This window comes from Erythranthe guttata, chromosome 9, assembly GCF_056151865.1.
Source record: "Erythranthe guttata isolate IM_541 chromosome 9, IM_541, whole genome shotgun sequence".
Taxonomy (NCBI): domain Eukaryota; kingdom Viridiplantae; phylum Streptophyta; class Magnoliopsida; order Lamiales; family Phrymaceae; genus Erythranthe; species Erythranthe guttata.
This window is the reverse complement of record NC_142541.1, coordinates 5,026,451-5,040,042: the sequence shown is the minus strand read 5'-3', so window position 1 is coordinate 5,040,042 and position 13,592 is coordinate 5,026,451. Positions and strand designations below refer to the sequence as shown.

At 34.7% G+C, this 13,592-nt stretch overlaps 1 protein-coding gene across 1 annotated transcript; it reads right to left on the bottom strand.

Moving 5' to 3' along the window:
• Positions 1–4,945: 4,945 nt before the first annotated feature.
• Positions 4,946–5,524, bottom strand: LOC148767939 (uncharacterized). Its single transcript, XM_088822700.1, has one exon. It carries the CDS (start codon positions 5,522–5,524, stop codon positions 4,946–4,948), a length of 579 nt encoding a protein of 192 aa, XP_088678826.1.
• Positions 5,525–13,592: the final 8,068 nt, after the last annotated feature.

Below are 13,592 nucleotides of genomic sequence, written 5' to 3'. Positions count from 1 at the left end.
CTGAAGACGATTCGTCAGAAACACAGAACATAGAAACGGAAAACAAAAATCGAGAAACAATGTCAATACCAATTTAGAGAGTTTTTTTTTCTAAAAAGTACCTGTTTTCTTCATAGCTTTTGCCTTTTTCACCATTGTTCTGGTTTTCGGGGAGGAGCTTTAATACGGCGGCGAAGAAACGAGTAGTTTTGTTGTCCGACGGAGGTGAAAGACGGTGGGTTTTGTTGTCAGCGGTTTCCACATGCGGAGGTAGGTTGGAGACGACAATCTTCTCTGCTGATATGTGCGTGTAATTTAGATTTTTGGGGAACACTAGGCCAAAACGCAAGACTGGCGACGAAAATTCGCGACGAATTCTATCTCGTAGCGACGTTTTATCACGGTTAGCGACGTTTTATTTTTGTCGTCAAATCAGTCAAAAATCAACGCCAAACGCCCCGTCGCAAAGTCAGCGACGAAAATACAATTGCGACGCCAAGTTTGGCGACGAAAACACAACTTCGTCGCTAAAACCGTATTTTCTGAAAAAAATTTATTTTTTTATTGTTCGTGACGGATAATGCATATTCGTCGCCAGTTGTTCACTGAATCTTTTGGCGACTAAATAGTTTTTTCGTCGCCCGGCTTTAATTAATTTGGCGACGTTAACGGAATTATATTTCGTCTCAAGTACTCATTTTTGTTTGTGCGATTTTGTTTTCGTCGCAAACTTTTTTTTTTAATTAATTTATTTATTTTAATTATTTTCTATTACAAAATAAAATCAACTGTTAAAAAAAATAAAAAAAAAATCAAAACCATATTTACTCAAAAATATTAAAAACCACGATTACCAATTAAATATCAAAATACAACACAAACATCAATTAAAAAATTACATAAAAACTTGAAACCATAAATGTATTAGTTCAAGAGGCACACTATTTTCATCTCATTTTTATACTCCACTATTAAAACGCTCGAAATGCACGGTTATATGGGGATTGATTTTGTCGAATTTTTTATTCATTCTCCAGCATATTTGTCCTGTAGGGGTAGTAATATACTTTCCTAACTCCAGGGGTATGTCAAAGAAAGATTTTTCATTGGATTTATCCCTAGTTAATTTGCCTTTTAAGGGTATGTAAAATAAGCCCTAAATCTAACTTCTATATTTCTATCAAATAAAAAATATATTCCATTTTACTTTTTCACTAAAAATACCTAATTGATAAAAAACGAATTGCGATAAATTTCTTCTGATAAATAAATATGCTCAAGGTAAATCTAATTCTAATTTTTAAAAAATATACAAAAGTATAATTTTAAACATGTTTCTATTTCTACTAATCATTGCTTCATTTTTGTTCTTTTCATTAGTCACACCGGAGGTGGCTGGAAATGACAGACATTTGTGGGGATAAATAATTCCAATTTCATTCATTTTATGGCTATATGAATAAGTTGAATTTTTTTTCACGTAATCGCTCAGCACAAAATAATTTCATTCAGATGTTTGTACCAAACACGCTGAATGCTAGAAGTGCTGACCGAACAAGAGACTTCCATTAAGAGGTTATTAAGAGCTCATTAAGAGCAATTTAACAAGCTCTGTAGCTGTTGTTGTTCATTTAGACTTACAATTGTAAATGTGCGGTTTCGTTCCGAAATTTTATCCAAACATTGAACTCATTTAACACGTGAAACGTAGGGAGTTTGTTGAAAATTTTGGGGTATTAACACAGCTTTTTTTCCGGGATAGACGAAAACGGTGACGCCGCAGTTGCTAACATGCGCTGCTGAGTATGCGCTCGCTAGTTTTTGGCGGCATTCACCCAACTTTGTGCCGAAAAGATACAAGTTGGAGAATTTTCATATCTACACACGATATTTAATTTAAAATATGATTCAGTCCCCATTCATTTTAAAATCAACTGTCACTCCCTACATTTTGAGTTTTTTTTAAGATTCACTCCCTACCCACCTACAATGACAACAATGCCCTTTTGTTTTTTTTTTTTGGTTAAATTTCACTTTCCACCCTTGTACTTTGACTTGATATCACTTTACCCTCTTCTACTCTCAATTGCATCGATTTGCCCCCATGTACTTGAACAATTGTCTCAATGTGGCCCTCGCCGTTCGTTTTTAGACATTTAACATTAACACTGTTTGATCTACATCTGAAAATTACAAAAAAATCACCCCTTATAGTTTAAATAATTATTAAAAAAGTTAAAATAATTTAAATTTCACACTAGAAATTTTGTTCCATTCACTTGCAAGCAAACTCTCCGATGTAGATATATAGCGAGAGAAATAATGACGAATAAAGTAGTATTTAAAGGTAGGGTTTCAATATGTAATTATATTTTCCAATTGTATATCTTGATTTACATACCCTAGGGCCCCGTTTGGTTGACAAGATAAGATTAGCCAAGATAAGATTAAATAATCTAATGAGACCCAATTATTTTATTGGAGCTTGAAAGGTCCAACAAAAAAAACTCATTAAGGGGCAAGTTAAGCCAAGATAAGGCAAGATAAGCCATGATTATTTAATTTTGGCGGGTCGACCCGGCAAATTATTGAGGATACCAAACATCAAATTAAGTCCAACTATTTAGTTAATCATAGCTTATCTTGGCAACCAAACGGGGCCTAGATATCAGTTATCTTGTTAACGTTCAATTTCGCAATTCTCGTGATGAATCTTCTATCCATAAATGGCTACTTTGTCCGGACGAGACCAAGCTTGAGATGCTTGGTTATAACTGTAAACCGTAAATTTTCCCATCTGTAAAATATATAAATGCAAGACAAGAAAAATATAGGAAACAAATAAATTTATTATCAAACGAAAGCGGATTACAATCTCCGTGAATTCCCCTGGTTCTTTTCTTCTATTCTAATTTTGATTCAAGGGCTTAAAAGCTTGTTCTTGAATCGAACATATGATTTCCTATCACGAACACCTCAAATTCAAATATGTTATGAATTCGAGGCAGAGGCTCGAGACGTGAGCTTGAGAGCTCGATATGTGTCTGTGTGAGTCTGCTTTTTACATACACCGAAGCAGTCTTTTTATAGCCACGATCTAGGGTTTCTTGACTTGTACGATGGGCCGGTCATTTGTAAAGCCCAAATTTATTATGGACTTTGAGTGAGACCCAATTTAATAATCGATTTATTGGATTATTAATTGGTGATTTATCTCAAAATTTCGATGTCTACAAATGCCCCCACTTCAAGGTTCGGCGAAGAACATGCCAAATATTTGTGAGGCGAGACTTGAAGTACTTGAATTTTTCCTTCATTTGTTGCTTCAAAACTTATTTTCTGGGGTTGAATTTGTAATCTCTCAACTTTTGGGGACTCAAGTGCAATTTCCTGATTTTTGTTTGAAGTCCCAAATTACAATTTAGAACTTCTGAATTTGAGGAACTCTTCCCGTCCCTGTTACGCATTTCATCCATCCACAGTTCATATTTTCATAGGACCATAGGCGACCACATATTTTAACATCCAAATTCTAGAAAACGACTTCAATTTTTTTTTTTTTTTCGGCCATCTTCATAATTCTCTCGCAAGTCCATTGATCAGCAGCAACAGCTAACCGTCATCGTGGCATGATAGAGCGTAGACTCCACAACTCCGAGGACCTTCACCAAGAACAACTACTTTGTGTACTTGGGTTTGTTTCTTTGTGACGACGATGAAGAGTACTTCTTTTGTGCACTATCGTCACTCCATAGACATAGACGGAAATGAGTCAGAAAGGAGAAGCATCTGCGCCTTGACTTCTCCGGCAAGAATAAGAAGTTCTAAGCAACATGCGAGCTTGTGGCCTTAGATAAATTTTCTCAGATGCGGGCGGTGGCGTTTAGAGATGTGCTACCTTGACGGGCAGAAGAGTGTTGCAGTAAAAAAATGGAGTTCCCCTCACTCACACAGCTGGCAGCGACATTTAGAAGTGGGACAACTCCGAAAACGGCGGCGCACAACGTCGCGGATAAAAGCATATGTGGAGTGGCTGTCACTGTTCTATCCCTTATCTCTGGCAGTTTGGGATTTCAGACATAGACCCCTAAACAACACCGAAGTTGAGGCGTCAAGGATGGACTTCGAGTTTGTGCCTAGTGATGGTGTGGAGCCGAATAGGATTTTCAGATTTGTAACAAAGTCAGGGCAGTACTTTCGCAATCGTGACGACGGACGGGCAGACATGTAGAGTAAATGTGTGTCGCCACTTGCACGACGTCACCTACTGAGTTTCTCCAATAAGCTTTTGGTTTCCACATGCTCTTGATTCTCTGTGGAATTAACATTGGTTGCTGAAGACGAACTAGACCTCCGGATTCACCTCAGCTTGGTCAACGACGAGACTGCTGCTCTTCCTCCCATTTTTCTTCTTTGGTTTCGGGGTTTTTAAATAGGGACTACGTTGAAAATTTTATTTTAACCAAATGGCACAAACTTGAAAAGTATCTTGACCATTTCAAGTGCATGGGTTTGTGTACAAAAGCAATTTGAACCATGTCTCTTCCCTTAAACAAATATATATATATATATATATATATATATATATATATATATATATATATATATATATATATATATATATATATATATATATATATTTTTTTTTTTTTTTTACTGAACTTAGAATATGGATCTAAGCTGCCTACGCATCCCCATCTTGTGTTTTTTTTTTTTTTTTTGGGTTTGACTAAACTTAGAATATGGGTCTAAGCTGCCTACGTACCCTCCTCAAAGGGATCAAGTCATGACGTAGTTCAAGCGAACAACTTAGAACAAATTTTTTTTTTTTTTTTTTTTGACTGAACTTAGAATATGGGTCTAAGCTGCCTACGTACCCTCCTCAAAGGGATCAAGTCATGACGTAGTTCAAGCGAACATGCAACATCAATTTCCCATGTTCTCTTCCTCGAAGGTAAATGTTTCTTCAAGGGTAGTAACGTTTCAAGAATTTGCCATTTATGGGGCCAATCCGTAATCCATCATTGTCCACTAACTTGTAAGCGCCGCTTGTGTAAGCTTCCTTCACTACGTAGGGGCCGTCCCATTTAGACGCGAATTTATTCCCCATTCGCTGGGTGAGGGTAATTGGCCTTCTTACTGCGAGAACCAAATCTCCAACTTGAAATGAACGAGGGCGGACCTTTTTATTGAAAGCTTTAGACATGCGGGCTTGATAGCATTCAAGTTGTTGCTGAGCTTCTAATCTTTTCTCATCTAGTGCCTCCAGCTCTTCAAGCCTAAGACGAGCATTATCCTCGGCGGTCAACCCTTCTTGCACAGCAATACGAAGCGAAGGTATTTGACTTTCAAGTGGAAGGATAGCTTCTACCCCATAAACCAAGGAGTACGGAGTGGCAGTCCGATATGTTGTCCTATACGCCCATAAAGCTTCCCCGACCCTCTCGTGCCAATCTTTCTTTGACTTTGAGACCACTTTCTTCAAAAGATTGCACAAAGTTTTGTTAAACGCCTCTGCTAGACCATTCGCAGCCGCATTATACATTGAAGAGTTGTGTTGTAACAACAAATTCTTATCTGCAACAAATTTGTGTCTAAATCGCAGATAAGATTGTCCCACCGGGCGTGCCAATTTGTTAACCTCAAATTTAAATGTCTGCAAAATAAATTACAAAACAAAAAAATAGGAACAAATAATTATATTTTAATCAAAACGAAAATGGGTTACAATCTTTGTTCATTCCTCTGATTCTTCTCCTAGATATAATCCAAGGGCCGAAGCTTGTTCTTGAATTGAGAGCTTGATTCCACCGTTGATTTGCGGAAGTAGATATGAATATCTAGAAATCGATTTGGGGATTTCTAGGTCTTGTGGATTTGGTGCCTTGATGAAGATGTAGAACCTCCGCGGTTGTTGTTCTTCGTCGTGGCAAGAGCTCGAGACTTGAGAGCTTTTGAGTGCTTGATGTACGCCTTGCTTGATGCTTGTGTCCTTGCTTGAGACCTACTTTTATAGACTCGGTTTTAGGGTTTCTTGACTTGAAACTTGGACCGGTGGGCTTGACCACTTGCCACTTCACGTGGGCTAGATTTTATAAGCCCAAATAGCTAACCCAAATGAATAAGAATTTAGTACTTATTTTGAGTTAACTCACATCACACATTTGCGGAGCCCAAATTTAGTATGGACTTCGATATAAAGCCCAAACTCTTCACGGGCTTTGACTTGAGATTCAAATTAACAACCGATTTATTTGGATTATTAATTTGTAATTTAATCTCAAAAAATGGATATAAGCCCAAATTTATTATGGACTTTTAATCGAGATCCAAATTAATAACCAATTTATTTGGGCCATTAATTCGTATTTTAATCTCAATTTTGATGTCAACAAATGCCCCCACTTCGAGGATCAGCGAAGAATATGCCGACTATCTATGAGCGGAGACTTGAAGTATAATTTTTTTTTTTTTTTTTTTTTTTTATTTATTATTATTTTTTTTTTTTGCGAATTGCATTCCATTTATGCCGTCATTGGAAAACAAAGATCGCACGATGCCAGAGAATGAAAGCCGTAGATTTTGCGCGGCCCATACCACATAAATTTGGGCCCGTACCCACATGTTACTTGGCCACAATATTAATGGGGTCTACTTGAACAAGTAGGGAACTTGCAGCAATCCTCAAAAAGGAAATTTGTATTTCCCCTTTTTTTTTTTTTTTTTTTTTTTTAAATTGTTATGGCGGGCCCCATCATCTATGGCCTTTGTAGACTAAATACGTGAGACTCCAAAGCTTCCCTGGATTGCTTAACAGAACCCAATAAAGGAAATTTGCTCACAGACAATTTTTTTTTTTTTTTTTTTTTGCTAATTAAAATTAATGATTTGGGAGATTCCTTCTGAACGTGAATCCTCCTCCGGACGCAGCGATTCATATTAAGAAAACAAATCTTTGCCTCGTGAAATTTCCTTGGCAATCTTTATTGCTTTCTTGATCAACAATTCGAAAGAAAACTATAAAAGAGCTTTAGATGTAGTCTTTATTCTCCATCCATGCATTGCATAAGCAATAGTAATCTTCTTTCTTTCTTTTTTTTCTCGTGGTATTTTGCTTGATCAAACGGTAAGTTTTGTCCCATCTTAACACAAACAACAATCTTGAAGAGCAACGCATACAACGTGTTTGTGAATTTGACTCAATGAAGAAAAAAAATCCAAATTGCCGTTTATATCTGAATTTGCATTCAACTTTCTTCCAATAGAGTTGCATTATCATTCCTTTTCCTTTTCCTGCTTCTTGCTTCTGACTTTTTTTTTTTTTTTTTTTTTTTTGAAAATCTGTAGGGAACTCGCAGAGATGTATATCGAAGATCGAGATGAACCTTTCCCATGCATCGTTATTCGCAATGATAAGGACAACTTCAAAATCAAAGGTACAACCTTGCGCGTTCATGAACCGGCTTCAAACTGCTCATCTTCCCAGTCACGATCCATCGAAAAATCCATGCACCTCTCCAATTGGTCCGAGGAGGCTACTAGGGAAACAATTGACTCTCGTTCCGGCTCTTCTTCCCGCTCACGAGTCTTGCTGCTGAGGTCCTCGCTTCACGACGAAAAAGCTAAACCTGTGGATTTTATACTCCCACATCGTCGTTTCTCATTTAAGGGAAGCTCGTGGAAGATTCCACCGTCCAACTTCGGAGAGGTGTCCTTTCACGTCGGCTTTTGGGAGTGGACGGAAGACGTGCTAGGCCATTATGAGGATACCCTTCGCCAAGCCAAGATATATGCAGCTGTTCATGCCTCGCTATTCACGTACGTCTGCAACAAAAAGGTTCTTCGAGCTTTCCTTGAACTATGGTGCCCTTCGACGAACACGTTGCACGCGGCCAATGGAGAATTATCGATCTCCCTATGGGACATACGCGGACTGTGCGGGCTGCCCATTCATGGAGACTTCTACGACGAAGTGGTTCCTTCAGCGAAAGAGCTCCTCAATAATGACTCTCGTGGAACTTCTTTACCTCGTAGTTGCAAATATTTATTCATGGCGTACCACATACTTTCAAAGGATTCCAGTGGCGTACTACTCTCCGATTGGATTGACTTTTGGTTCAAAGGACCAACCAGATACAGCGAGCCTCCTCTAAGGCTATCAAGAAAGAGGACTTCTAGGCCAAAACTTTCTCGCAATCCTTGTGGAAAGGTCGACGCATTAAAGTTATCTCGCCCCAAGGAATACGACATACCGTTTGCAACGCTCAAAATCGAGGAGGATGTTAAAGAAGAAACTTACTTGGCCGCGTTCATTGCATGTTGGCTTTGTAGTTTTGCTCTCCCTCATGGATCAATTGATAAGATACGCGCCTCTGTTTTCAAGGTTTCAAGTCGAATGGCTAGAGGAGAATATTTTTCGTTGGCAGTTCCTGTGCTGGCAAGCATCTACCGTGGCTTAAGGGGAATATCTACATCGGAGAACTTAGGCGAGTCTCCTATTATCTTCCCCATTCATTATCTCTATGCGTGGATAGGACACACTCTCGAGACTCACTTTCATTCCAAACTCGAGATAATCGGCGCTCATATGGTGAAATATGCGGGAGAGAACATGGCTAAACATTTTGATCTCGATGAGGCACGCGACTTGTTTCATAATATCAATATGTCAAAGCTCCGAGACTTGTGGTATTCCAAGCAAGAAATTTTAGTCACGGACGATGCCAAACTCTCCAGCAAATGCAAAGATATTCTTGTGGCTTTGCGATCCAGCTATTTGACATTCCGTTGTGAAGCAGAACACATCATTGAAGCGTACAGTCCTCATAGATTCAGCCGCCAACATGGTTTTTGCCAAAGCATTCCGGGTGACTTAAAGAAAGAGATATTGACTTGCGAGTTGCACGAACTCATCCGATTTTGGAAATCTTGCACTTTATTGGGCACATCCTCCAAGCTTATTATGCCAAGTGACACATCTTCCTTCCCTTTGGTGACAAAAGAGTATACAGAATGGTGGGCCAAAAGTTGGAAAACTTCTTTAGGAGCAAACACTAAGTTATCACTCAAACTTGGTCGCACTGTTCAAAGAGCTTCAGCGAAAGACCCCAAAGAACCTCATGTTTCTTCACCTATTGGAAAGGGAAACATCGAGCAAGCTGCGGAGAATTCTACTAGGAAACGGCGTATTCCTCTTGATAACGCGGCCTTTGATCCCGCATTCGAAGCTGCTCACGGTGAAGGGAATGAGATCATCTCCGCGCTTTTACCTTCGAACGACGAGTCTAGCAACCACTGTCCATCGAAAGAGACATCCAAGGTTTTTGACTTAGCCGTTGCAAATTCCTCCTTTTTTGAGGGCGTGCCTAGTTCTTCATTGCCTTTAGACGGATCAGTAAAATAAATCACCTTGCCTTTATAATTATTTGTCCCAACCGGGCGTGCCAAAATTTGTAACAACAAATTCTTATCTGCGATTTAGACAAACAAGAAAAACTTGCACAAAAATAATTTATTGAATTAAAATAAAATATTGCGGGTTACAAACTCTAATTTAATCCTCTGATTCTTCTCTCAAGAACAATATGTGTTTGACTTTGAATGTCGGAGACGGGTCGTTGACTTGATCTTCTCCGGATTTGATTTTGATTTGAATAACGTCTTCCGAGGGTCTTGCGACTTGAATCTCGGATCGAAACGCTGAACTTTGACGGGTTTTGACTTGAAGATCTTGAAGTTCTTGATGGATTTGACCCTTCAATCTTCCTTCGATCTTGATTTGTTGAAGAACGTCCTCGACTTGATGAAGAACGCCTTGAATTAACGACTTGAATTTGATGAAGAACGACTTGAATATTGTAGAGAGAATTTTCTCCTATGGTTTTTCTTCTTCTTGAGTTGTGTTTTGAATTGTGTAGAGAGGGTCCCTATTTATAGTGGTAGAATAAGAGTCCTACTTAAAGTCTACTTGATGACGTGGCGCGATTTGATTGGCTCTCTTTAAATTGATATTTATCTCTTATAACTTGGAAGAGAAGAAATAATCATATTGGCCAATAATTAATTGATAATTATCTCCATGACTTATTTTGCAAGATAAATTATAATTTAATTTAGACACAATTTAATTGGCTAATTTAATTAACCAATTAATTAATTTTATGCGTCTACAATAACATAGCAACTTCTTTCGTTACAACTTAGCTCGGAATATTTACCTGACACTCGATTCCTCCAAGTGGGCCCCATACAAGAAATAAAGAGTCAGCGGTTTTAAAATGTGAAGTATACATATATAAGGGTTAGAAAATTTAAAATTTCGTCTGATTTTCCATCAAAAGTTGTTTGTGATTCGGTGTTTGATATACTTGCCAATTGAATTATTATCGGCTATAGCATAATTAGAGTTAGAGGTTTTACTTTGCAGTTGATAGAATAATAAAAACACCATATATTGTAATTTTATTTTCAAAATAAGATACGGTTAGTTGAATTAAAAACATAGGTTAAAAAAATTTATACCTTAATTAGTTTTGTCATTTAAAATAAATTTGTAGATAGATTTGCTTTGAAAATATATTATTCAATTTGTACCCAATGGTATTCTAATATAAATTGGCAAATAACCATTATCATAATTACACAAAATCATACTGAATTTTTGGTATACCAAAACAACAAATTTGCAGGCCAATGGTAATGACTTGTCACACCAAATTTACGGTAATGGTAATGGTACTTTAGTAAATTAAATCCTATAATTTATACATGTTAGGGTACTTTAAACTTGAGTAACATATGTTAACTTCATATACAAATTAATATATGAAAAATAAGATATACTTAGAAATATTATTTTCATAATTATATGAAGATTCTTCTAATTATTTTCTTCAATAGAAATTATTTTCAGTAAAAATATATTTCAACCCAACTTATAATGGTGATCATCGCTCTCTAGTTGTATGATAAAATTTTGAATAATATAGTCGAAAAAAAATAGTGTAATTCATTATTAAACAAGATTTTATAATATGCATTATACTCCAGACCAAAACCCTCTAAACTATATGTTTATTTGCATTTTATTTATCCCAAAAAATTGAAAATTTATTTTGCCCTTCCAAAGTTACGTATTGCTCAAGTAATTGAACAACATGGGGCGCCGCGCCGTACAACTTATTGAGTTCAGGTAAACACTTGCATAGTACATTTATTAATGAGGTAACTCTTATTCTCGATACATAATAATCGACGATGGTTTAACATTTAACTTACTTAAATATTTATCAAAATTCATTTTCTTTTTCCAATAGTAATATGCACGTCGACATACATATAGTAATTTAGTTAAAAGTGATATTTACTATCGACATCTACACTAATTGAATATTTGATCATATACAAGATATAGAGGGTGTTGACTAAGCTTATTTTAATAATTATATTTTCGAGGATTTATGAGTATTGAATTTATTTTCCATATGATGAGAATATGTCTTAGGATTTTAATAAATAAAATTATAAAAAAATATAACAGAGTTATTTTAGATTTTATAATGGCAAAACTTCGGAGAATTGGTGAGTGTACTTTCTACAACCTACGGTTAATTTGTAACTCATCTGTTCACAAAGACTTTTTTTAGCTTATAAAATTATGGGTTATTTTTTTAAAATGAACAAAGAGGGACTTTTATTGAAAAGAAAAGGAAAAAAAAAATCATGTTTGTCCTTATTACTGATAAAATTATACATTTGAGGGACTTTTAGTTAATTCTTTGTATTATCTTGTAATTATTATATTATTGAGGATTTTTTAGTATTTGAAATTTATTTTTCCTCAAATAGAATTTGTTTTAGGATGATTTGTTTAGATTTTACAATTGATTCCACATTAAATATTTATATACAGTTTAACCTCTATAAATTAATACAGTTGGGAGTTGGGATCGGACCATCAAAATCCAAATAATTTAGTGAAATATTAACTTATCAATCAATTAATAATTATTAATTTATACATGAATTAATAACTTATTAATTTATGAAATAATTTTTATTATTATTTTCAACAAATACCTTTTTTAAAATGTTTTACTTGTATATTATTCATTGTACCGTTAGTTTAATGTACTATAGAGCTCGTTTCTCGAACGGAAGTTCTTAAAACAACAATGTCATGAACAATTTTCTGTTGAGTTATGAGAAAACTATACCAAAAGTTATAACCACGTTATGAAAAGTGAGAGACGAGATTGATAGTGATTTCAACTTCAACAAGAAACAACCGACAATTAAATCATATTTTATGAAGCCTTCATAGATCTATAAAATATGTAATGTACTATGTAATTTAAGAATGAGTTTTATGCATTATTAATTTATATATATTATACGGGGCTTCTTAAAACTTTCGAATGTGTATTATCTTTTAACTTTGGCGAACTATAATTTAGCACGTTGTCCCCGAGTCGGAAACGAGAAATATTTTAGTTAAGTGAGGTTATTAATTTATCGAGGTTCTACTGTATAATTTAACCTCGAGGTTACCAACTTCTTTTTTTATTTAATTTTTTATATATTCTTATATATAAAAGAAAGAAACGCTACGACAACCTAAGAAACCCTAATGTCATATTTGTAAAAAAAAATAATATATATATATATATATATATATATATATATATATATATATATATATATATATATATATATATATATATATATATATATATATATGTATATTGCAATCACTATTTTTTCTAATTATTTAACACCAAATCTCGACTAGCACAGTACTGATCCACAACACTATATTTTTATAATTGTTATTATTATTTTTATCTCCTATTATCCGGTCCATTTTTTCTAATTCTTCTTTGCTTCATTTATTTAATGATCAATTTCATATTATGACAATTAATTTTTTATACATTCTTTTTGGGAATGAGTTTGTATTATTCAATTTGTATAAATATTAAACCTGTTATCGATATCATTAATAAATTTTATTATAATTTTTATTTTCATGTATTAAAGTAGTTATTATTTTTACTTTTAAAATGTTGTCCTGAATGCACAGGCAAAAAATGCTAGTTTTGACAAAAAAAAAAAAAAGAAAGAAAAAAGAAAAAAAAAAAAAAAAGAAACGAAATTAAAGGAAATAATACAAATAAAAAATCTGATACCCTGTAATGTCATTAATTAATCTTCTATTTAATTCAATCACACCAAAATCAGGTCTTGAACTTATATATTCAATAAAACCTCAAACGAGTAAAGAGTAGCTAATTAAAATACAATTCCTAAAACTTAAACACTAGAATTAAAAGCTTCCAACTAAGCACTGGTTAATAGATATATAGATATAATATATATATATATATATATATATATATATATATATATATATATATATATATATATATATATATATATATATATATATATATATATATATATATATATATATATATAAATACCAAATGAGGTGGGGCGCAGTCTTTTTAGTGTAAAATATCCGTTGCTTTTTTCTTACACACACACACACACGTCCACAGATCGAAAAACTTGTCTCTGGTGTAATTGTTTTCTGTCAACAAGATAGATAGACG